General features: G+C 47.0%; 1 protein-coding gene across 7 annotated transcripts in view; it reads left to right on the forward strand.

Moving 5' to 3' along the window:
- The first annotated feature begins 2,074 nt into the window (after positions 1-2,074).
- Positions 2,075-24,434, forward strand: part of SERP2 (stress associated endoplasmic reticulum protein family member 2) — a 33,156-nt gene continuing 10,796 nt past the window's right edge. For 3 of the 7 annotated variants that reach the window (XM_070800037.1, XM_070800033.1, XM_070800040.1), the window contains exons 1-3: positions 2,540-2,624; positions 2,849-2,966; positions 9,782-9,854. In XM_070800037.1, coding sequence (XP_070656138.1) covers positions 2,883-2,966; positions 9,782-9,854 — 157 coding nt within the window. In that variant the 5' untranslated portion in view covers positions 2,540-2,624; positions 2,849-2,882. Of the gene's footprint in view, positions 2,094-2,145; positions 2,424-2,474; positions 2,625-2,848; positions 2,967-9,781; positions 9,855-20,600; positions 20,850-24,434 lie in introns of those variants that run through there. The other 4 variants (XR_011569675.1, XM_070800036.1, XM_070800034.1 and 1 more) reach the window with 4 other exon arrangements.

Consider the following 24,434-nt stretch of genomic DNA (forward strand, 5'->3'; position numbering starts at 1 on the left):
CTCAGGCGGGGTCCTGCCTTGTCTCCTCTCCAGGATCGGAGGAAGGCGAGTCACAGAGAGGCTGGCCCTGGGCCTCACACACAGCCAAATCCAGCAAGTGTGACTGAGGGGGAGAAGGCCTCTCACCCTTCCCCACCAAGAATCTTATTTGCAAAGCAGAAACAGACACACATAGAGAAGAAATGAATGGACACCAAGGGGGAACCGCAGGGGAATGGGAGGAATTGTGAGCTTGGAATCGACACATATGCACTACTGATACTACAAATAAAACGGGGAACTAATGAGAGCCTACTCAGTGCTCAGGGAACTCTACTCAGAGCTCTGTGGTGACCTAAGTGGGAAGGAAATACAAAAGTGGGGGATGTATGTATGTATACATACAGCTGATTCATTTTGCTCTATAGCAGAAATGAACACGATATTGCAAAGCAGCTATTGTTGTTCAGTGGCTAAGTCATGTCCAACTCTGCGACCCCACGGACTGCAGCATGCCAGGCCTCCCTGTCCTTCACTATCTGCCGGAGTTTGTTCAGACTCATGTCCATTGATTCAGTGGTGCCATCCAACCATCTCATTCTCTGTCACTCCCTTCTCCTCCTGCCTCAATCTTTCCCAGCATCAGGGTCTTTTCCAATAAGCCAGCTCTTGACATCAGCTGGCAACTATACTCAATAAAAATTAATTTTTTAAAAAGAAAGAACTCAATTGTTATTAAAAGCACAGCATTAGAGTTGGGCCTACTTGGTTTGTGGTCATGAAATTAAAAGATGCTTACTCCTTGGAAGGAAAGTTATGACCAACCTAGATAGCATATTCAAAAGCAGAGACATTACTTTGCCAACAAAGGTCCATCTAGTCAAGGCTATGGTTTTTCCAGTAGTCATGTATGGATGTGAGAGTTGGACTGTGAAGATAGCTGAGCACCGAAGAATTGATGCTTTTGAACTGTGGTGTTGGAGAAGACTCTTGAGAGTCCCTTGGACTGCAAGGAGATCAACCAGTCCATTCTGAAGGAGATCAGCCCTGGGATTTTTTTGGAAGGAATGATGCTAAAGCTGAAACTCCAGTCCTTTGGCCACCTCATGCAAAGAGTTGACTCATTGGAAAAGACTCTGATGCTGGGAGGGATTGGGGGCAGGAGGAGAAGGGGATGACAGAGGATGAGATGGCTGGATGGCATCACCGACTCGATGGATGTGAGTCTGAGTGAACTCTGGGAGTTGGTGATGAACAGGGAGGCCTGGTGTGCTGCAATTCATGGGGTTGCAAAGAGTCTGACACGACTGAGCCACTGAACTGAACTGAATAATGGTGGTGGTGGTAATGGTTAAGCCAATGGAAACTAGTTTGGAAACTTAACTCATCTTCAGAGTAGAAAAAGAATGACCAGACTTTATTAATGATGCTAGATAACTTCTGGCTTCTTCTAGCTTACCCAAAGCTGCCCCTAAACAGTCCGTGTTATCGTTTGATTGACAAGAAATGGGGAGGGGCATGAGGCTGAGCTCAGTCTAGGAGCCCCTGCCAGTTACCAGGGCCCAAAGGGCCAGAAGGCGCCCTCCCTCCCCTCCCCTGGACACAGGGGAGTCTCACGCCATAAAACCCGGTGGAAACCCAGTCACAGATGCCCCAAAGGGAAGGACTGGGGTGCACGAGCCAAAGCTGGTCTAACTCTTCTTCCCACCACTCTCCCCAGCCCCAGAACTTCCAGGCTGAGGTTTCCCCTCTTCTGGTCTTCTAGGGGCTAACTCCAATCCGTCCAGCACGTGGGAAAGTGAAGGACTGGACCTCTCTCCCCACCTGTCCCCACACTAGACAATCTGTAGGGCCTGGTACCAATGGTTGTGAGTCAGGAACGTTCCATTTGTACCCTTGAACCACAGGGAAGCCTCCAGTTCAGATGCCCCTGGACCGGGGGTCGGGGGTTGTGGGGGGGAGGAATTTTCTAGAGGAGATCCAAGTTGCCCCGAGTGGTCCAAGTTACCCACGTCCGGGCGGTGACCACCAAACTCCGCCTGGGCAGCAAGCCTAAGTCTTTCCTCCTCCACGTTTCACTCAGATGCGGCGCTGCCCGTCTTCCGAGTAACCCGGTAACCGCCCAGGCAGGAAGGCCTCTCTCCGCTCCATCCTCACACCCCCTTCTCCCCATCCTCGGGAAGATCCGGTCCTTTCTGCAGCACTTCAGAAAGCTCCTGCTGCGCCCTTCCCTACGCAAGCCCTTCCCCAGACCCCCGAAGGGGAGGCTCCTTCCCACGGTCCCCCAAAAGCGCGGGCCCAGCCCCGTCCTCCCTCGTTCAACTTGTCTTTTGAGGACCGCGGGCCGCCGCCTCCAGCCCTGCCCTCGGCCAGCGGGCAGCGGAGCCGGGGAGCACGACCCCGGCTCGAAGCGCAGCCGCCCCAACCCCTTCCCCAGGGCCTCGGTGGGTCCCGGGCCGGGGAGCCCCGCCCGCAGTGAGCGCACAAAGCCCGCGGCCGCCGGAACCCTGGGCCTCGCCGCCTTCGGCCACTGGATCCCGACTCCCCCGGGCTCCCCAGACCGGAGCCGCTCGGCGCGCTGCGCTCCGGCCGCCGGGTGCGCAGTGGACGCGCCGCAGCGCCCGCCTCGGGGCTGCGCTGGTTAGGTAGCTGGGGGGACCGGAAGGATGGCGAGGAAGTAGGAGAGGGTTTCCTGAGATGAAAGATTACTTCCGTCCGGGCTCTGGCCTCTCTCTGGAGCCAGCTCGTTGGGGGTTGGGGAGCGGGGTGCCCGGGGCTCGGGGGCCGCGCCTTGCCACCTGCAGCGCCCGGGGCGGGCGAGACGAGCTCGGCCCGGTCTGGGGGCTCACGCGGGGGGGCATCCTTGCAGGTGGGAGTCGAGAGCGTTTCCTGGCGCCCGAGCCATGGTGGCCAAACAGCGGATCCGGATGGCCAACGAGAAGCACAGCAAAAACATCACCCAGAGGGGGAACGTAGCCAAAACCCTGGTAAGGCGGGGGCGGCGTGGACCGAGCGGCGCGGGGCCGGGCCGGGGCGGGGCGGGCGTAGGGCTGCGGGCGCGGGGCTGCCCCCCACCCCGCCTTATCCGCGCCCCGGGCCGCCCCTCCCGCGGAGTCCGGCACCCGGGGGCGCTGAGGAATGGGCTCCCCCACGGCCGGGGCGCGGACTTGGGCTCGCGTGGGCGGAGAGGGCCCTGGTTGGCCGTGGCCCCTCTGGGAGTGGCTGCCACGGAGGCGCAGAAGGGCCTCCCCAGGACAGAACTGAATCTTTGTCTCTGGGAAAGATCAAAGTCACATCCTTAAGGGAAGAGTTAAACCCACTGCTTGACACAAGGGACAGAAACCTAGCAGGTGCGAGATCGTTTGTTGAATGAATGAATGGGTAAAGGGAGGCCGTTTGCCATCTCTCCCTCCTAGGCTTTCACCCCTGCCCGCCCTCCGCAACAAACACACCCTGATAAGGTTTTCTTTCCTGCCTTTTGTAATGCTCTCCTTGTGTACATTGGGAATTCGAAGTGCGATTCAACCTGTATTTCCTTCCATCTTCCTTCTTTGCCTTTTCTCCAGGGGCTTGTAGGCCAAATTCTAAAAGCAGCATTCCTCTTATTCATTCTGTGAATTCAGGTTCATCTTGATAATATGTTCCAGAATTTTAGAGCCTACTTTATTGCCAGGCATTCTACGCCTCCAAAACTGTAGATTAAAGCTTTATAACAATGTTTAAGTAAAATCTGTGCCTTATGCCTTATGTGTGTGTGTGTGTGGTGTTCATTTGTTTTCAGTAGAGTAAATGATCTTCAGCAGAAATTGCCAGGCCTGTATTTCTGGACATTCAATGGCAGGCCACAGATGAGTTGTCGGGTAGTGTTTGTCTCCAAGTGCGTGAGCAAAGACACTTGGAATCTGTCAATATTATCTCAGACACTTCAGTGGAAGTTTAGCTGAAGCTTGGAGTTTTGGCTGGAAGAGTCTTCTGATTTGATGAAGCGATTGCTTTTGGCCAAAGACACAATGCTAGTTTGATTCACTGAGCAAAAAGCTAGATTTGCAATCACTAGACTAGAATTCTTGCACAAACAAGCAGTACTATGTCAGAGAAGCCTTGGGATCAAAGCTGGATCTTTATACACAGCTACAGGCTTAAGTAGGCTTCCCTGGTGGCTCAGACAGTCAAGAATCTGCCCACAATGCGGGAGATCCGGGTTTGGTCCCTGGGTTGGGAAGATCCCCTGGAGAAGGGCATGATAACCCACTCCAGTATTTTTGCCTGGAGAATCCCATGGACAGAGGAGCCGGGCAGGCTACACATCATGGGATGGAAAAGAGTCAGACATGACTGAAGTGACTAAACACAGCACAGCTACAGGCTTAAGTTGTGCTGGAAATTCTCTCATTTGGGAGCTAGATCATTTAGTTGTTGTTGGGCAGCAAAACGGCAACATGCCATTGAATTGGAACTATTTTTCACATAGATCTGTGTTTTTCTTATTTTTACTCAGGAAAAAAAATCTTACTGTCCAAATTGATTCTGAAAAACAGTTTTTAAGGATATTAAAGCATTCAGGGTTTATATCCCTAGAAGATCAGGTCTTCCAAGGATATCATACAGACTAGCTAATTTACTGAAAATTTCTAGCTGTGTGGTTCTTTTTAATGAACTAAAAAAAAATCAGACTTCACTTATTAATTCTCTCCAGTTGACAACTTATCTGACTGCAAAAGTAACAACAAAACAGAAACTTTTTTGCAGAGTTGTGTTATCCATTTGTTGTTGTTAGGTCGCTCAGTTAGGCCCACTCTTTCACAACCCCATGGACTGTATCCCCCCAGGCTCCTCTGTCCATGGAACTTCCCAGGCAAGAATACCAGAGTGAGTAGTCATTCCCTTCTCAAGGGGATGGATGTTCCTGACTCAGGGATCGAAACCATATCTTCATTGGCAAGTGGATTCCTTACCACTGAGCCACCAGGGAAGTCTGTGTTATCTGTTAGGCTTGGTAAAGTCAGCATCTGTCACCTTAAGCTTTTCAAGACCACTTGAGAACATTTGGGACCTGAAAAAAAAAAAGTCTCCAAAGTAAGAAAAGACAATGGAACAGCTGGAGAAAAAACTGTTTAAATATCTAAGAAATGTAGTCAACTTGACTGCAGTTCAACTCAATTCAACTTTCAGAAATATTTTCAAATAATGTTTAATGTGTGGTGTGAGTAGATTTTTAATAGGTTCTGGTATACCATGGAGTGGGCCCTTCAAAAGTGCCTGGCGCCTACGAGGGTATTTAAGTGGTCCTACTAACTTTGTAATGAAAGATTTCCAAACTAAGCCACAAGGTATGTTTATTTTCCCTTGGTTAGAAAGGCTTTTTTGGTTAACTTTATTGTACATGGATCAGCATCCAAAAAGAAAAATGAAATTCTCTTTCAAAAAAACAAAACAAAATGAAACACTTTAAATCCTAAATCTCATTTTCCTAATTACAGATCAAACGTGATTATACTTAGAAAGAAGTAACTTGCAAGGGGTAACTTGTTCAGTATGAAATGCAGACACACGAACAGATTCTAAAGGAAAATCCAGACTAGTCATTTAGAAATAAACTCCTTTAATTGTATGCAGATATTTCATTATTGGTGTACAGCTATGAAGTGAATCAATATTGTTCTCCCAGATAACAGAGTAGTGGGATGATCATTTCATAATTATACAGTAGTAACTTCTTCAGAATAAAGGGGCAATTTACATTTCAGAGTTCTCCTGCTGGTATCTTATCACAGGGAAATATATCCTCCAACAAAGTGAAAGTGTTAGTCACTCAGTTGTGTCCAACTCTTGTGGCTCCATGGACTGTAGCCCACCAGGCTCCTCTCTCCATGGGATTCTCCAGGCAAGAATACTGGAGTGGTTGCCATTTCCTTCTCCAGGGGATCTTCCTGACCCCGGGATTGAACCCGGGTGTCCTGCATTGCAGGCAGATTCTTTACTGTCTGAGCCTCCAGGGAGGCCCATTTTGGGGCCCACGGACTGTCAAACTCCTGCTGGAAATGAACCATGTCATTTGCACGATTCTACTGCTTTAAAAAAAAAACACAAAAAAACCTTTCCCAGCAATAGATTCAGGCTTAGGTGAATTGTCCTGACAGATTTGTGCTGGGCAATGTTTCCCAAAATGAAGTAACTCAAAGCTCTCAGAAAAGGATATATAGGGATAGAGAGGTTTGTTTGTTTTTCCCCTGTGCTGCAAGTCATGTGGGATCGTAGTTCCCTTACCCGGGATTGAACCCATGTCCCTTGCACTGGCAGCATGGAGTCTTAACAGCTGGACCACCAGGAATTCAAATCTAGAAAAACGGTATAGATGAACTTATTTGCGAAGCAGAAATAGAAACACATATAGAGAACAAATGTATGGACACCAAGGAGGAGGGGGGATGGGATGGATTTGGAAATTGGGATTGATACATACACACTAACTGTGGGCTTCCCTGGTGACTCAGTAAAGAATCTGCCTGCAATGCAGGAGACCTAGGTTTGACCCCTGGGTAGGGAAGATCCCCTGGAGGAGGGAATGGCAACCCACTCCAGGATTCTTGCCTGGAGAATCCCATGGACAGAGGAGCCAGAGGCTACTGAGAGACTAATACTTTCACTTTCATGCATAAAATAGATAACTAATGAGAACAAGCTGTATAGCACAGGGAACTGGGAAGAAAATCCAAGGAAGAGGATACACACACACACACACACACACACGTGGTTGATTCACTTTGCTGTATAGCAGAAACTAACACAATATTGTAAAGCAACTGTACTCCAGTTTAAAAAAAAAAAATATATATATATATATAGGTACTATGACCAAGTTGTTCTTGAGCTCTGAAAGTCCCCAAGTACTATTGTTTCACTATGAAATGTCATCAAAAAGATTTCTGTGTTATACGCTCCAAGCTCTGTATCCTGATAATTTGAGTGGAGTTTCCTCAAAGGAAAAATAAAGGACTCCATTTGGTATCTGCCCTAGACCAATAATCCCATTTACAGGCTCCTGAATTCACTTGTTGACTTTGCTGGAGATAGAACTAAATGGATTTTTAAAAATATAGCATTAGTGGGATGACAGCAACAGAATTGGTTTCTGGTCAGCTGGTTCAAATGATTAGGAAGTTGGTGGGTGGGGGAGGGGCAAATGTTCCGCTCCGTTCAAATAACTATTTATCTGCTCTCATCTTGACTTAGTCTCAAGTGCCAAAGAAGGACACAGTGCAAATGCTGATTAAATAGTTATTCTGTGCAATTATTTGACTGATTTCGTCCTTGTTCTAGTCAAAAGAAACAGTCTATCCCCTTTCAGTGTGATTTGCCATCATACAAGTGTTGGTAGATACAAGTTTCTCAAAGTCAGAGAAGTGAATTGCTTTAATCCTTAGTCAGATTCTGTCTGCCCCTGACATTAATCTATACTTCTCTAGTAAGAGAAATCCTGGAATAACCCTATCACCAATTTGGAAAAATTCATAAAAGAGCCAGTATCTTTTCTAGATCCTTCTTTACTCTAGATGACCTACAGAGCAGTGAGAGTGAAAGTGTTAGTCGCTCAGTCATATCCAGCTCTTTGCAACTCTATGGACTGTAGCCTGCCAGGCTCCTCTGTCCGTGGGATTTCCCAGGCAAGAATACTAGAATGGGTAGCCATTCCCTTCGCCAAGGGATCTTCCTGACCCAGGGATTGAACCTGGGTCTCCTGCATTGCAGGTGGATTCTTTACCCCATCTGAGCCACCAGGAAAGCCCCTAGGTGTCCTAAGATGTCATATTTAGTGAAACTTGCATGCTTATTCATTCTTTGATGAATATTTATCAAGCATCTACTATACCTAAGTTCTGGATCAGGCATTGGTATGCCGTGATACATGAAAGAGACACAGTGCCTGCCCATGTGGGGCTTACAGTCTAGTGGAGAGACAGACATTAAGCAAAGCATCACAAGAATAAATATTGCAATACAAACCATGCTAAGTGCTATCTAGAAAAAGTACTTGGTGATATAAATGCCAAGTGAGCTCAACAGAAGTAGAAGAGAGAAGGTTCTCTACGAATGGAACAAGTAAGCTGAGAACCAGAGAACTGTTGCCTTATCTATGATAAAAATGTTTGTTTTTTTTTTAACCTGTGTTGACTACAGCCTATTTTTGGTTCATGCCAATGAGGAAATATTTACTGAGTTCTTTCTTTTTTTCACTCTACCTTCTCCGTTAGCATTTGAGAAATTCTCCACTTTCAGATGCCTCTCTCAGAAAATATTGGTTTTCCATTGATTGATTGGACTGTAAAGGACCAAGCCCTACCAGCACACAGACCCAGAGGGGTTGCAGAGGGACTTCTGTTCATTCGGTTTGAGATGAGCAAGAGGTTCGAAGGACTCATCTTTGTGGGAGCCACAGGCCCCTTGTGCTTCCCAGAGAAGTAGAGATTTCTCCAGAGTCAGCTTCACTAAAATTAGATTTATTACAAAATGCTGCTCCTCTCACCTCCATAACGTGATTGCTGTCTGCCGTTCCCTGGATTTGCACTGAAGTGACTTCCCAGGTTTTTAGCACTTAAAAAATTTTTCTTTTTTAAACCACCATTTTTTATTTTTTAAAGAGTTCTCTTTATTTTTTTGGCCACACCACAAGACACATGGATCTTAGTTTCCCAACCAGAGATAGAACCCGTGCTTTCCAGGTGGCGCAGTGGTAAAGAATCCACCTGCCAATGCAGGAGACACAGGAGACCCGGGTTCCATCCCTGAGTCAGGAAGATCCCCTTGAGAAGGAAATGGCAACTTGCTGCAGTATTCTTGCCTGGAAAATTCCATGGACAAAGGAGCCTGGTGGCTACAGTCCACGGGGTCACAAAGAGTCAGACACGAATGAGCTTATAAGCACCCATGCTTTGAAAGGTAGAGTCTTACCCACTTGATCTCGAGGGAAGTCCTGGCACTTGGAAAGTTTTGAGAAAATGGCTGTGCTTTGTGACCCAGCTTGGAAGCCACAGATGCGGGAATTCAAGGGGAGTCTTTTGGAGGCAAAACCCCTGGCTCTATAATGAGGCAAATCTAAACTTGAATCCCAGCTCTTGCTGAAGTTAACGAAGCCTGAGCCTCAGTTTCCCAGCTACAGAAGGGGGATGGTAAGACTGACCTCGTGTGGAGTTGTGAGCACTGGAAATGGTGACTATCGGCTGTTTCCTAGAGTGCCTGGTATGAAGTGTGCTTTCAGCCAACAGAAACAATTATTAGTAATGGCATTTTTGGCTCCCAAATCACTGTAATGATTTATGTATTATACCTCATCTGTCTCCAGAATATTTAAGAACTACCAAGTTCATTGAGTTACAGGGATGCAAATAAGGTTGTTGATGAGTTTTCCCAAACCAGTCTTGATCCTTTAAATTGACTTTGTTCATCTAGATCTCTGGTGGCTCAGACAATAAAGAATCTGCTCAGAATGTGGGCAACGCAGATTCAATCCCTGGGTCTGGCAGATCCCCTGGGGAAGGCAATGGCTACCCACCCCAGTATTCTTGCCTGGAGAACTCCATGGACACAGGTGCCTGGTGGGCTACAGTCCATGGGGTTGCAGAAGAGTTGGACACGACTGAGCGACTAACACTTTCACTTTCATCTAGATCTGCCCACTGGCATTAAGACTGGATCTGTCTTGTTCACAGACGGGTCCCCGGCCCCTAGGACGGTGTCTAGCTGTACTCGGTAAGTGTTTCTTGAATGAATGAACCTCATCTTACTTTCTCCCACTCACTTTCAGAGGCCGCAAGAAGAGAAATACCCTGTGGGCCCATGGCTGTTGGCGTTGTTCGTTTTTGTTGTCTGCGGCTCAGGTATGGGTTTCTCACTGTGCTTACTATCCCATGGTCTCCTCTGTCCCATAAAAACACATGTTTTCTCCACAAGGTAAATATGCCAAAAATATATTGGTCTGGGATTCAAGGTAATCGCTGCCTGAAGCCTTCCTCTTAATGGGTTTTGATTTCGTTTTCGTTCCAGCAAACCAAATAGGAATAGAGACAGAACTGATATGTTATCAGATCATAATCATAAAGTGATTACACTGAGCAATTAAATTGGCTGGCTACACTTCAGAGTTCAGTTAAAGCTTTCTCTGAAGACCTGACCTAAAAAAGGGCATTTGGAACAGAAAGTGGAGCACCGATCTGCCTGAGATAAATTCACATTCCAGAAAGAGGGAGAGGCCTTGTGCCTTAAGAGAAGCTCTGCAGAGATGCTGGGGAGAACGGAACCTTGGACCTAAGCCTCACGGTACAATCCCCTGATGTGGAAGGTGGCAAGTTCAGAGAACGGTATTTATACTCACATTACAACACATGCCTTCCCTGGTGGCTCAGCAGTAAAGAATCTGCCTGCAATGCAGGAGATCCAGGTTCAGTCCCTGGGTGGGGAAGATCCTCTGGAGGAGAAAATGACAACTCACTCCAGTATTCTTGCCTGGGAAATCCCATGAGCAGAGGAACCTGGTGGGCTAGTCTATGGGATCGCAAAGAATTAGACACTGCAAGCATGCACGCATTAAGCTTCATGAACATTTCTATTATAATTTCATTGTTGGTTACAAGCCATTTTTCTACAGAGTAGCCAGAAAGTGTGGAAGCATAGAAGAACATCTATAATAAATGGCTTACTGATATTATGTGATAATGTACCATACGGTTAGTGACATTCCATGATATATTCAGTGTGTTGCCCTGCATTAGCAATGCATAGTTCAAAGCACTGGTGAAAAATTGCAATAAATACGGTGCACCACTGTGGCATTTTGCTCGGTGCCGCCTATACAGTCATCTGTGACACGTTGCCTCACGTGATCTGCCTCTGATTTTCTCCCCAAAGCAAAACAAACCAAAAAAAGGAAAAACACATACTGATAGCATGCCAAAGAAAAATCCATCTATGTAAAAACTTATCTATGTTTTCAGGTTTTATAGTCAACCAAAGATTGAACCTTGAGCCTTTTATCTAATTATCTTTCTCTCCCAGCTTTATGGTTTCTTGAAAAAATATTATTCCTCCAAGTCACTGATAAAAGTCTAGCCTTGGAGAAGCCCACAGAACATGATTAGAGACAAATCCCCTCAGGTTGATTTTGAACCTCTCAGCAAAAGTCTTGCAAGCAATCCCGGTGACTTGAGGGTCCCCAGTGTGCCTGGCACTGGGCAGCCTCTGGAAATAGAAACTCCTCCAGGAGACAGCAGGCCGTGGGGAGGCAGATAAGGAAGCTGTCCGTTGTAGCCCAGGGGAAGAGCACTGTGATAGCAGAGTGCCCAGAGGGCTGGGCAAGCGCGGATAAGGGACCGAGTCCATTCGGGCTGCTTTAGCAAAACACTGTGGACTGGGTGGCTTAGAAACGGCAAAAATTTATTGCTCATGGTTCAGGAGGGTGGAAGTCAGAATAGGGTACCAACATAGTCAGGTGAGGGCCCTGTGCCCAAACATAGACTTCTCCCTGTATCCTCACATGACATCCTCACATGGCAGACGCGGCTTGGGAGCTCAGTGGGGTCTCCTTTATAAGAGCACTGATCCCATTTATGGGGCTTCCCTGGTGGCTCAGTGATAAGAACCCACCTGCCAAAGCAGGAGACCTGGGTTCAATCTCAAGGTCAGGTAGATCCCCTGGAGGAGGAAATGGCAACCCACTCCAGTGTTCTTGCCTGGGAAATCCCAAGGACAGAGGAGCCTGGAGGGCTTCAGTTCATGGTGGTCTCAAAAGATTCAGACATGACTGAGAAAGTAAATGAAACAACACATCCCACATATGAGACCTCCACCAGGACCTAAGCGCCTCCCCAAATCTCTGCCTTCCACCTCCATCACATTGGGTACTAGGATTCCAACACGGGAATCAGAGTGCATAGCGGGGCTTCTAAATCATACTGAGCAGAAGAGACATTTTCCCAGAGGAGCTGCCATTTGAACTGAGATTTGAAGGACAAACAGCCAGACAAAGGGAAGGTTATTCCGCATGAGGGAGCACCGTGTGACAAAGGCTTGGAGGCCTGAGATAATACACCAGGCTCAAGAATGGCCAAAGCCCAGTCACAGGGATCTCTGAGTGTCGGTCACCATACAGCCTGTGTTGTTAGGAACTAAATAGATACAGAGCTGGGTTTTGTTTTGTTTTGTTTTTTCTGCTTCAAGATACACAGTAACTGGAGCCCTTTCTGGCCTGTGCCCTTAGGTAGCATATAGGGGAGTGTTCGTGCTTAGTCGCTCAGTCACGCCTGACTCTTGCGACTCCATGGATTGTAGCCCACTAGGCTCCTCTGTCCATGGGGTTCTCTAGGCAAGAATACTGGAGTGTGTTGCCATGCCCTCCTTCAGGGAATCTTCCTTACCCAGGGATCGAACCCAGGTCTCCTGCACTGCAGGCCGATTCTTTACCCAATGAGCTGTCAGGGAAGCCCATATAAGGGAGAGGGCAAGCCAGTAGTCTGGCTTATTTTTCTCCAACCTGTGCTAGTTTTCAATACCCATCCTTTTCAAAGGGATTAAAAACCTTCTTTAAACTTCATCTTAGTTAACATTTTGCCAGGCTTATTGGTTCACATAGTAGGAATTGTGTCTCCCCCTCCTGCGTGAGTACATTGGGATGTTTGCTGCCAGTAATCTTTTGGAAACTTCCCAGTTTCCATTAGTTTTTTCAGGAATCAGGTACATTGTCTCTGCTGTCCTATCCACTTGTTGGTTTGTGCAGGGGCCTGAAATGGGAGCCTGTAGGGCCTGGAGATTTGGACTTAAAATGGTTAAGAGGACATACCACTCATGGCATGCCACATCCCCTGCCTGCATGCCTGGGGCTCTTCTAAGGATGCCTCTTTATTTTTATTTTTTAAATACTTTGGCCATGCCACATGGTTCACCAGATCTTAGTTCCCCGGCCAGGGATCGAACCTGTGCCCTATGCATTGAAAGCACAGTCTTAACCACTGGACTGCCAAGGAAGTTCCGTAAGGATGCTTCTTTACATCTTCCTAGTTAAGACCACTGGCTTCTATGGAGAGACTAGACAGTAAACAGGGAGTTGGGTCATCTTAACTTCATTCTCTGTTAACATGCTGTTGTGATCCAAGCAAAGAACCTCATCCCTTTTTTAATCATCACTAAAAATAATGTCCCTTTTTAAATTTTCTTTTCAAATTTCTTTTGCCAACTTTAGCTTTTTTTTTTGCAAGCTTCATTTCAGGCCTAAGCGCTGTTCTCACAGAAGTGTATCACTCCTCTCAGTTCGTCCTTGGTACTGTGCCGTTCCTTCTATCTTTGTCTGTGTCCTTTTCTAAACCAAACATGTCATGAGAAACACAATAGCTCCTTTAGCTCCGTCCCTGTGGCCGTCTCTCTGGGATTAGTCATGATTCAGTTCCTCTTGCAGCTCCCACTTTCCCTCCAAGTTCCTCACGTTCTAGAGTCACAGGCCATAGGCTCCTGCCTGTCTTTTTTCTCCTTGATTTTATTAAAGGAGTTGATTTTACAACGTCGTGTTAATTTCTGCCTCACAGCTAAGTGATTCGGTGATCTACCTACCTTTTCTGTATGTTTAAAAGAATTCGAGGGAGGGGACATATGTATACCTATGGCTGATTCATGTTGATGTATGGCAGAAACCATCACAACATTGTAAAGTAATTATCCTCCAATTAAAAATAAAATTAAATTTAAAAAAATGCAATTTCCTCAAATCTAGCCCTTCCCTTTATCATCAGTTCCTTTGCTTTATGTCATGAGCCGTCTCAGTGCCTGGATGACTGAAGCCCCTCATCACTGCTCTGTCTCGCCTCTGTTCAGTTTTGTGAAAGCGAAAATGTTAGTCACTCAGTCGTGTGCAACTTTTTGCTACCCCATGGACTGTAGCCCACCAGGCTCCTCTGTCCATGGGGATTCTCCAGGCAAGAATACAGGAGTGGGTTGCTATGCCCTCCTCCATGGGATCTTCCCAACCCAGTGGTCGAACTCAGGTCTCCCGCATTGTAGGCAGGTACTTGACGGTCTTTACCATACTTTACCCATTGTAGCACAAAGTCACAAAGATCCATCACATCCCACCTCTTGCTGTCCATCTGTGATGTGCGCAGCAGCCCTCTCATCCCCGCCTTGCCTGTCATGCTCACACAAAATACACCGGAGTTTCCGGTGGGATTTCCATACCTCTGCAGACACGCCGCTTCCTGTCCCTGTCCAGCGGGTCCCTTTCCCATGAACCGGATATACCGTAGGCCAACCTTAAGTTCCCTTTCACCAAGTCCCGGGGATATTGAGGAGGTCATTCGCCCTCTCTGAGTTCATATAATTAGTTATTCATATTTTGTAAATTCTTTTTGGCTACGCAGGCTCTTCATTGCAGTGCACAGGCTTCTCTAGTTGTGGCGAGAGGACTCAGGAGTTTTGCAGGCTTAGTTGCCCCAAGGCATGTGGGCTCCTAGTTCCCTGACCAAGTATCCAACCCAAGTGCCCTACATTAGGAGGCAAATTCTTAACCACTGGACCACCAGGGAAGTCCCTAGATTTTTATACAGAGAGGAAAATGTGATCTGATTCTCTTACTTTCATTACCTTACTCTGTTAACCCACTTTACTGATTGATGGTTGGGCAAAGGGCTCTTTTTAGGAATAGTGTCACATAGAAAACAAACTTATGACTACCAAAGGGGGATGGGGGAGGGGGAAGAGATAAATTAAGAATTAGGGATTAACAGATATTACTATACATAAAAGATAAACAACACAGACCTGCCGTATAGCATGGGAAACTATATGCAACATCTTCGTAATAACATATGGTGGAAAAGAATCTGAAAAATAATATATATATATGTTTGTATCACTGAATCACTCTGCTATATGGAAGCCCACTCCAGTGTTCTTGCTTGCCTGGAGAATCCCACGGACAGAGGAGCCTGGTGGGCGACAGTCCATAGGGTCGCCAGGAGTCAGACAGGACTGACGTGACTTACATACACACACATGTATGTTTGTATCAATGAATCACTTTACTGTACACCTGAAGCGTTGTAAATCAACTGTACTTCAATTTAAAAAGTCACAGAAATACTGTCAGTTTAGTTCGGTTCAGTCGCTCAGTCGTGTCCGACTCTTTGCCACCCCATGAATTGCAGCATGCCAGGCCTCCCAGTCCATCACCAACTCCCAGAGTTCACTCAGACTCACGTCCATCGAGTCAGTGATGCCATCCAGCCATCTCATCCTCTGTCTTTGCTTTGGCTACCAGGGTAAATAAATACTCAGGTCAGGCACGTCATAAGCAATTCCTGTTTTATCTGTTTTCCTGGTATCTTCTGGGAAAGAATGAAGACTGGTAAAAATGTTGACACTTAAGTAAATGCTCACTTGCTGGTCACCCTTACTCCATTTTATGTGGGAAAACAAGTTAACACACCTCCAGGAGGTGCCGGGACCCCTCATCACGGGGAGTGACGTGTCACAGCACACTCTTGGCCTCTCCCCCCTCAGCTCCTTCCCTGTGGCCTTCCTCATTCTCCACACATGCCTTTCGTGCCAGCGGCGCTGGGCGCTGACGAGAGCCCAATGATGAGAAGGACGGGAGAGGACCCGGGGGAGCCGGGAGGCCGCAAAGCACAGGCCCCCAGAGAGAGCCCTGGCACCCAGGGAATGCCCACTCCTCACCAGGGAGGCCCCGGGGTCCCATCCAGCCCGGATCCACAGTTGTGACCAGTCAGAAGACGTTATGTAGCACACCTCACTTCAGAGGAAGGAAGTTTCCACTTTCCAGGATTGCAAAAGATCTCTCCGGCAAGACACTTCTTTGAAAACTGACCAACTGGCCTTAAAAGGATAAGAGGCTTCCGAGGGGAGGTTAGTTTGGGGCGCTGCCAGATGTGGGTTCAGAACCTGGGTTTGCTAGGTATCCGCTGAAAACCCTTGGAACAGTTCCTCACTCTCTCTGTATTGATTTCCTTATGCATTAAACAGGGGTAGGAAGAGCCCTGCTGGAGGTTGTCCAGGCGCTGAACGGCCCCAGGGACGTACATGCTAGCCCACAGCACGCTTGAAACCTGCAGCCTCAGCCACTGCCACCTCCGTCCCCATCACCCTCATGGGAAGTAGTGGTACCTCGGATGGGACTTATGTGCCAGGGCGGCTTAGTCTCCCACCGCCCCCCACCCCCATCCTCCCAGGCTGTGCCTCTGCTTGGCAGACGCAGCCACTCACGGTGGTCTGAACCTTCCAGAGAGCTGTAAACCCCACCTCTTCACTCCAAGGAGAAGGGGACGCTATCTCGGTGATAACACTCCCGGTGTGTGAGACTTATGTTCCCACGAGAAAGCATCAGAGCCTTTCAGACAGACCCAGGCAGGAAAAAGGAACCACCCACAGGCAGACCGAAATCAGTGAGTAGGGGTTTGTACTTTAAAGTTGAATATCAGAAGCAGCCGGTGAGCTTCATGCCTTTGCTTGCGTGTGTGCTCAGTCGCTTAGTCGTATCCGACTGTTTGCAATCCCATGGACTGTAGCCTGCCAGGCTCCACCATCCAGGGGGATTTCCAGGCAGGAATCCTGGAGTGGGTTGCCATTTCCTCCTCCAGGGGATCTTCCTGACCCTGGATTTTTATTTTCTCAAAGCAACCGAAATACACCACTGTTTTGCTATTTAAAAAAAAAAAAAAGCTTGTGAGATACAAAAGCTCAGGGGAACAGCGTGTTCTTTTGAGACACGTAATTGTCCACATAGGCCATGTCAGGGCCGTGTCTTACTTGGTCAGGTTTAGTTTGGAAACTAGCCTTATTGTTGTTAATATTATATACCTTCCATCAGAAATCTATAACCTGTCTCTTAGTCACATCCCTCTTCTGAGTCCTTTCAGATGATTATTTCAAACAGGCCAGAAACTTTTCATGTTCAGGTCTTGACCCGAAATTTTTCCTGGGGCCTTTTTAACTGGGTTGCATTTGTCTTTGTTTGATCTCCTAGACCTTTAGATTGACACTGAAGTACCAAGGCTTTCAACAGCCCTCTCTTAGAGACTTGGCTGTTTTATTCTCTCCCATTTTTATAAAAAAAAAATTATCTTCTATTTCTGCAGACCGGGGGTCCTCTTTCCAGATAAGCAGCTCGTCCCGACTCTCAGTCCCCTGTTTTCAAAACCCTGCCTCTTTAGGGAACTGTCTGATAGCTTCTGTCTTTATCTTGAGACTCAGAGACAAGCGTGACCCGGAATGTCTGTCTGAGGCGGCAGAGATGCTGTCATACAGATACACCGAGTGCTATCTGCTCCAGACACTTGCTGTCTGCGGGTGCTTCCCTGGACCATTGACGAAGTCCATACGCCGTTTGTGCCCACAATTCTTGCCCCTGGGTTTCCCTCTCCCTTTTGTCTTGGGCTCTTTCAAGAGCCTTGTGGAGGAGGGTTCCGAGCCGCCCCCGGGGCTCTGTGGGGAGTGTGCGGCCGCGGGTCAGTAACGTCTGACCTGAACACAGCAGTCACAGCAGGGTGATCGGCCCTGACATCCGCTCTACAGTGTTCACTGGACAACCGTCTTCAGCAGTTTTACAATAGTTTTTAGTGTACAAGTTACGCACATCTTTTGCAAAATTTATGTCTAAACATCAGCATTTATGTTTTTGACGTGATTGTGCATGCAATTGTTTTCTTGCTTGCGTGCTTTCTCTGGCTGTGTCTTAGTTGCGTCATTCGGGACTTTTCCTTGCACCGTGTGGGCTCGGTAGTTGTGGTGCACTGGCTTAGCTGTCCTGCAGCACGTGGGGTCTTAGTTCCCCAACCAGGGATCAAACCCATGTCCCCTGTACTGCAAGGCAGATTCTCAACCACTGGACCACCAGGGAAGTCCCTGTCTTCAGCACTTTTTTACCCCTTTTTAGTCTTTCATTTTTTATATACACAGGATCTTTCCATAAGTATTACTGTCTTCAGCATTTTTAACTGTCCTCTTGAACTGTTTCACCTGGACCTGGGAAAATGAGGTCTTTTTCCTCACAGGCTAGCTGAACAGACAGTTTGGTAGTTCAGTCGGTGCTTCCATGTTTCTTGGGACCCTGTGGTGTCGTTCACCTCTCTGGGGCCCTGGCGTGTCCCTGGACATGGGCAGGAAGCAGCAAGCTAAGAGCAGAGTCTGTCCTCTCCCCTCACTGAGGTTTCAGCCAGGTCGCTGGAGCCATCGTGCTTACGACTCTCAGAAGGAAACTTACACACCAGCCAGCCCCGCTTCCTTCCCTCAGACTAATTCTCTCTCATCTGCCCCTCATTTCAATTTCATTTCTCTCTCTCTCTCTCTCTCTCTCTCTGGCTGAACCTGATACTCACTTCCTAATTAGAGATTATGCGCATTTTCGTGGTTCTTGAAGCCTGGGTTTTCTTGAAGCTGATGAGTTTATAGCCCCCATCAAAGGGAAACCTCCAGGGTAATAGGATTAACCAGTGACTTATTTCCTTCCTAATTTTCTATATTTTCCAATTTTGTCAATGAGCATATATTACTTGTATAATCAGAAAAAAATAAGTGTATTTGGGGAACAGAATGTCTAGACTCCTGGTTTTAGCCTTTTCTTTCTTTCTGTTTTTTTTTTTTTTTTTTAAGCAGTAGACCTCTTTGTTCAAATCTTAAAGGGAAACAAATGAAAGAAAAGCTCTTCTCACTGAGGCAGGATCTTCAGTGAGATCCTGTGTCGTGTGTGTGTATGCATATGTGTTTATGTCTCTGTGTGTGTTTATGTCTGTGTCTGTGTATATTTGCACATGTCTGTATGTGTGTTTGTGTATATGTGCTTGTGTGTGTCTCTGTGTATTTATATGTCTCTGTGTATTAGCATATATGTGTTTGTGTGTCTCTGTGGGTTTGTGTGTGTGTGTCTGTGTGTTTGTGTGTGTCTGCCTGTTTTGTGTGTATGTGTGTACATGTCTGACTATGTGCATGTCTGTGTGTGTGTATGTGTTTAGGGGATACCTCCTGTGTTGCTGGATATTCTGATTTTTTTTCATCCCCAGAAGGGAATGCACATCTGGACCCTCTTTGCCCATCACATAGGAAATTATGTCTGCCCCAGCGCTGGCCTCTGTGATTACAGAGTTCATGCCTTTCCCGCAGAGCCTGCCTGTCAGTTGTGAGTAGCTGCACGGTTTCTGGACAGGAATGTTCCCTTTGTCCGGCAGTTAACAGCCTGTACTCTTCTCCTGTCTCCTGCAGGCACTCTGCCTGCTGGGGTGGAACGGAGCAGAGATAATGTATCACGGGCAGGACCGTTTTCTCAGGACACCCTATTCAGAACAGATAGGAAGAGTGATTCCCTGAGATGTTCTTGGCTGGGCTTGAAGTCTCCTGTCTTCCCAGCCTCTTTTCAGGGGGTCCAGCAGTCTCCCTTTATGGATGTGCCTCTCCGTTTCTGGAAGGGCCAATTCCCCTTCCCTCGCTGGGACTGGTTGTTCTGTTAAGGATGGTGTGGATGAGCAAAAGGACCAAGCGTGTGCCAGCTCCAGGGCCAGCCTCCTTGGGTTGGGAACATGGCTCCGCCATCTGCTAACTCTGTGGCCTTGTCCAAGCTACTCACATCTATCCCCACTCTAAGCCTCAGTTCTCCCACTGTTAAAAGCAATAAGATTCTAACTGAAAACTCCTAGGATCCTCATGAAATGAATCCTGGGGATTATTAAATGAGACAGTGTGTGCAGCGTGTTTAGTTGAGTCCTGGTAGTGGTTTTACAAATGTTTGTTGTTATTGTCATTTTGATGATGCCCTTCATCGTGCTGTGTCGCCATATCTCAACACTCCTGGCAAAGTTCAAACCAAGTTTCTGAATGTTTACAAGGAAAGGTAACGCTGTGACTCTTGTGCAGGTGAGAAAATGTGTAGTGGGGGGCACAGCTCTGTGATATTGGGGAAGACAGAAGCCCCAGCTCCTACTGGACAGGTAGAGCTCAGGGTTTGCCAGCCAGAAGTCAGTGGTGTCATCTCTGCAGGGGCAGCTAGAGCTAGAGCCTCTTCTCTCCTTCTAGAAAGAACTCTTTGAAGACTAGCCCATGGGGTGAGCAGGATCTATTCATACAACTGTTTTGACTACTGATTCTTGAGTACTTACTATAATGCCAGGCCCTACATTTATATTTTCTTTTCTTATCACACAGTCCCTGCAAAGAAGCTATGGTACTCATTTCTCCAAATCACAAAACAGGTCCACAGAGGAAATCAGCCAGCATCCCATAGCTAAAAAGAGAGCTAATTCCCAAACCTAAACTCCAAACCCATCTGCTTTTATCACCCTACATCCTTTTCTCTTACCATTTCCCCCAAACGACCATGGAGCAGAAGTTTTCCACCAACTTCAGGCATTTAGCATATGACCAGGTATTGAAAAGAACTCCTGTTGAAACATCTCTTACTTTCCCTGCCAGAAAAGGTGCACAGTCCAGAGTTCCATTTGGACAGACTGTCTGGGTTTGCTCCCAGGTGGGTAAAGCCCCGACCCAGCCATGTTTCTTTACTGGGCCACCAGTCTTCTCTGTCACCTTGCTCTTTCCTGGACAGTTGCTTCAGGATAGATTTGAATTCACCATGTTTGCAGGTTGACCACATAAACACTGGCCTTCCCTGGAGACTGCCTGAACTATCTTGAAATTGTGATACCCAGAGGGTGTCGCAGCCCCAAGACTGGAAAGTGGGATGTTTGAGGAGCTGAGCCGCCCGGGAGAACCCCTTCTGTTTCACCACAAAGGAAAGCTTGAGGACGTGCGTCTGCTCTGGAACTCCTGCCTCAGGATCTGAGATGAACAGTCTGGAAAAAGATGTCTCATCACCCATTGGCTCCCTCAAGGTGATCTTCACACCTCCCTTGTCTGTGCTTCCTTCTTCCCCGTGCCCTTTGGGTCCTCTGGGTTTCTTTATGGGTTCCTTCTCAGAAGAATGCTTCTACTGTCTGCCATTTGACTCTAGAGAGCGAGCATCCCATTCTTTGCTAATATGATCCCTTCTTCTAACGTCGTCCTCTCGCCCTCACCTGTCCCAGGCTTCCCTCTCTTTCCGCTCTTCTCCATCTCTGGAGAAGCCACTGGGAAATGGCATCTTGCCTTTGACTTTCTTTGTGCTGATCCTTTCAAAGAAAGAACCACCTCACGATGTCTTGTCTTCTAACATTTCTGCTTGTCTTTTGTGGGTCCCATACTTTTCCTACTGGTGCTTTAATTTTCTAAATTTTTTAAATGAAAAATAATAAAAGTTGTGTGATTTCCGAAGTTGGCTTATCCTCCTAAAGGGGATTCCCTCTGGCCTCTCTTGATCTCTCTTCTCAGCAACTTCCTTGATCTCTCTTATCGTCAACCACTTACTTTCAATAAACATCATTTTTGGAACCCCCCATTGTCTGGCAGGGTTCCAGCTTTCTGACAGTCTCCTAGGAGATCCAGTTGTGTCGTGCCTGTGTTCTCCAGCCACTTGCAGTTATCTGGGGTCAGTCAGTCCCCAGGAGGAGAGTGGATTGGACTGGCACAGCCCCCAACCTTAAGGAAGTGTATGTTCTTATGACTTGACTTCCCCTCAAGGACTAAGCTCTTGGACCAATTGAATCTCAAGGTTGCCATATGATACCGATTCTTTTCGTTGGCAGAGTAATCAATTGAAGTTTTTAAATACATTTTCCTCCATGCTGTTCACAATTTTTCATCTTTCAGTCCTTCAGGAAATTTGTACAGAGGACCTACTATGTTCCTGGTGCTGAGCTTAGACCCAGGGGTTGATCTGGGAACAAAATCATCCCTGCTCTCCTAGAGCCTGTGGTCAAGTGGGGAAGAAGGATGAGTCAGTCAAATAATTATGCTGAGATGTGTAAAATTTCAGCCATGAATATGTTGGAGGAGAGGCACGTAGGGCTGTGAAAGCATGTACCAGCAGACCACAGATATATTGCAGGTTTGGGTCCAGGCCAGTGCCAGTAAAGTGAATATCTCAATAAAGCAAGTCACATGAGTTTTTTGGTTTCCCAGTACATATAAAAGTTATATTTGCACTATACTATAGCCTATTAAGAATCCAATAACATTACATCTTTTTTAAAAGTAAACATATGTTAATTAGAAAATGTATTTTTTTATTGATGAAAAACACTAACCATCATCTGAGCCTTTCTGCAAGCCACAGTCTTTTTTGTAACAGTAATATCAAAGATTACTGATCACAGATCACCATAGCCAGTATAATAATAATGGAAAAGTTTGAAATGTGAGAATTATCAAAATGTGACACAGAGGAAAGAAATGAGCAAATGCTGTTGGAAAAATGGCACCCTTCGACTTCAGCCATACAGGATTGCCACAAATTTGTAAAAAAAAAAAAAAAAAAAAAAAAAGGCAATAAAACAAAGTGTGCCTGTAATGCACAGGGATGGTGTGCTTTGGGTAAGTGGCTCTCCAAGCATGGTCCCTGGACCATCAGCCTCAGCATCACCCAGGAACTTGTTAGAAATATACATTCTCAGTTCCCACCACAGACCCACTGGATTAGAAACTCTAGGGACAGCGTCCAGCACCTGTTTTCAGGCACATTCAGGACACTGTGGTACACAAGTTAGAGACCTCTCGCTCCAGATGGTCAAAGGCAGCCCCTCTGAAGAAATAACTTCTGAATCATGAAGAAAAACTAGGCAGTAGGGTAGGATGGGGAAAGTATTTCAGACGGAAAAAATGGCATGTTTAGAAGTCCAATTGTGAGATCAGGGAGCTCCTGAAAACAGGAAGATGTGCCATAAAGGTGGAAGAGAGTGGAGAAGGTGAGTATGGACAAGATGCCTGGGGCCAGGAAATGCTTGTCATGACGGCTTTGCAAAGGATTGGGCAATAGAGAGCTTCTGGAACGCTAGGAACCCAAGGATGGTGTGGTCTCACTTACTGGGCAATACAAAGCTTCTGGTATGCTAGGAACTCAAGGGTGGCATGATCTCACTTATTTTTATCTAAGGAATAATTCTAGCTACAGTATGGAGAAAGGATTGAAGAGGAGCAAACCAGCTGGAGATTGTCTCAGGAATCAGGGGAAAGATGATGGTAACTTGGACTAGGGCGGTTTCTGGAAGGATGAATGAAAGACACAGAATCACAAGATTATTAGGTAATGCCCACAGGTCTCGGTCATCAACTAGACGTGTCCAAGAATGACTCTGGTGCTTTGGGTTTATGTGTGAGACAGAGGAGGAGGATGCCAAGCTTGGCAGTGGGAAGAGACCGTGAGGCGTCCCCATTGTGTTCGACGAGCCTTTGAGCCACCTGTGTGCAGGTATCAATTAGACGGTGGAAGGCGTGGGTCTGGAGCTCCTAGGAGAGGTCGGGGCTGACGGCACATCTTGGTGAGTCATTGAAAGCTAAGCGGCCATTGATGAGATCACCCAGGAGAAGGAATGTAATGAAGAGAGCGAAGCCAGAATATGTGCTGGGGAACTTCAACATTCTTGTTGACTGGTCAGGAAGAGTCGGGATGACCCCCATACACCAGGTTTAGTGTAAAGAGTAGAGAGAAGGAAGAAGACTGGAAACCAGGAGAATCATGTGTCACAGAAGCCAAGGGGGAGTTTCCCCCAGGGAGCGCTCAGTGACGGTGAAGAGGGGTATACGGCAGGAGGCGGCTGAAGGATGCTTGTGGATTAGGTGACTTGGAAGGCCATTTGTGGTTTTAGCAAGAGCTATTTCAATGGAGTTGAAGAGAGCAGAAGCTAGAGTGCAGTGGAATGAGAAATCGAAGGTAAGGAAAATGGATAAAGTGAGGACTATAGACAGCTTTTTGAAAATGGTTGTAAAGAGGAGGGTATCCGTGGATGGGAGATGTGGAGTCAAGAAGATTGTCCTGGTTTGTTTGATTTTTGAGTTTGCAAGTGCTTCTCACATGTTAAACCCTAAGGACTTCATTGAAAGGGAACAGTTGAAAAAAAGAGATGGAGCCAGCCGAGGTTAACAAGAACCAGGATCCTGAACAGATGGGAGAGCTTGGAGGCTCTCGGATTCTGGAGTTGCCACTCTAGCCTGGATTTTTCTGAACCTCTGTGGCCTTCCCAGGGCCGGATGCCCTGACCTCGAATGCCCGCCACCCCTCCCTTTCTTGGCATTCTCCTCCTGCTGACTCGCCTGCTCACAGCCCCTTTCCTGCAGCCCGCTCAACTGTTTTGTCTGCTTTGTTCACCCACTGTTAAGTTATTAACTTGTCAGGGTCTAGACTCCCCACTTCCTTTCCCACTCGGAACCCACTCTTGGCTCCCTTCCCGTTCACTGCCTCAGAAAGTCAGCACTGGGGAGGCCTGGATTGCTCGGCGGGTCATTACTGGTGTGCACACAGGAGTAAAGTTAATATAATTGGTATAAGATGGTAAAGCCTTTTTAAAGATCTTGATGCAACTGAAAAAGAAATCATAAAATACAAC

Source organism: Bos indicus, chromosome 12 (assembly GCF_029378745.1).
Source record: "Bos indicus isolate NIAB-ARS_2022 breed Sahiwal x Tharparkar chromosome 12, NIAB-ARS_B.indTharparkar_mat_pri_1.0, whole genome shotgun sequence".
In the NCBI taxonomy this organism is placed as follows: domain Eukaryota; kingdom Metazoa; phylum Chordata; class Mammalia; order Artiodactyla; family Bovidae; genus Bos; species Bos indicus.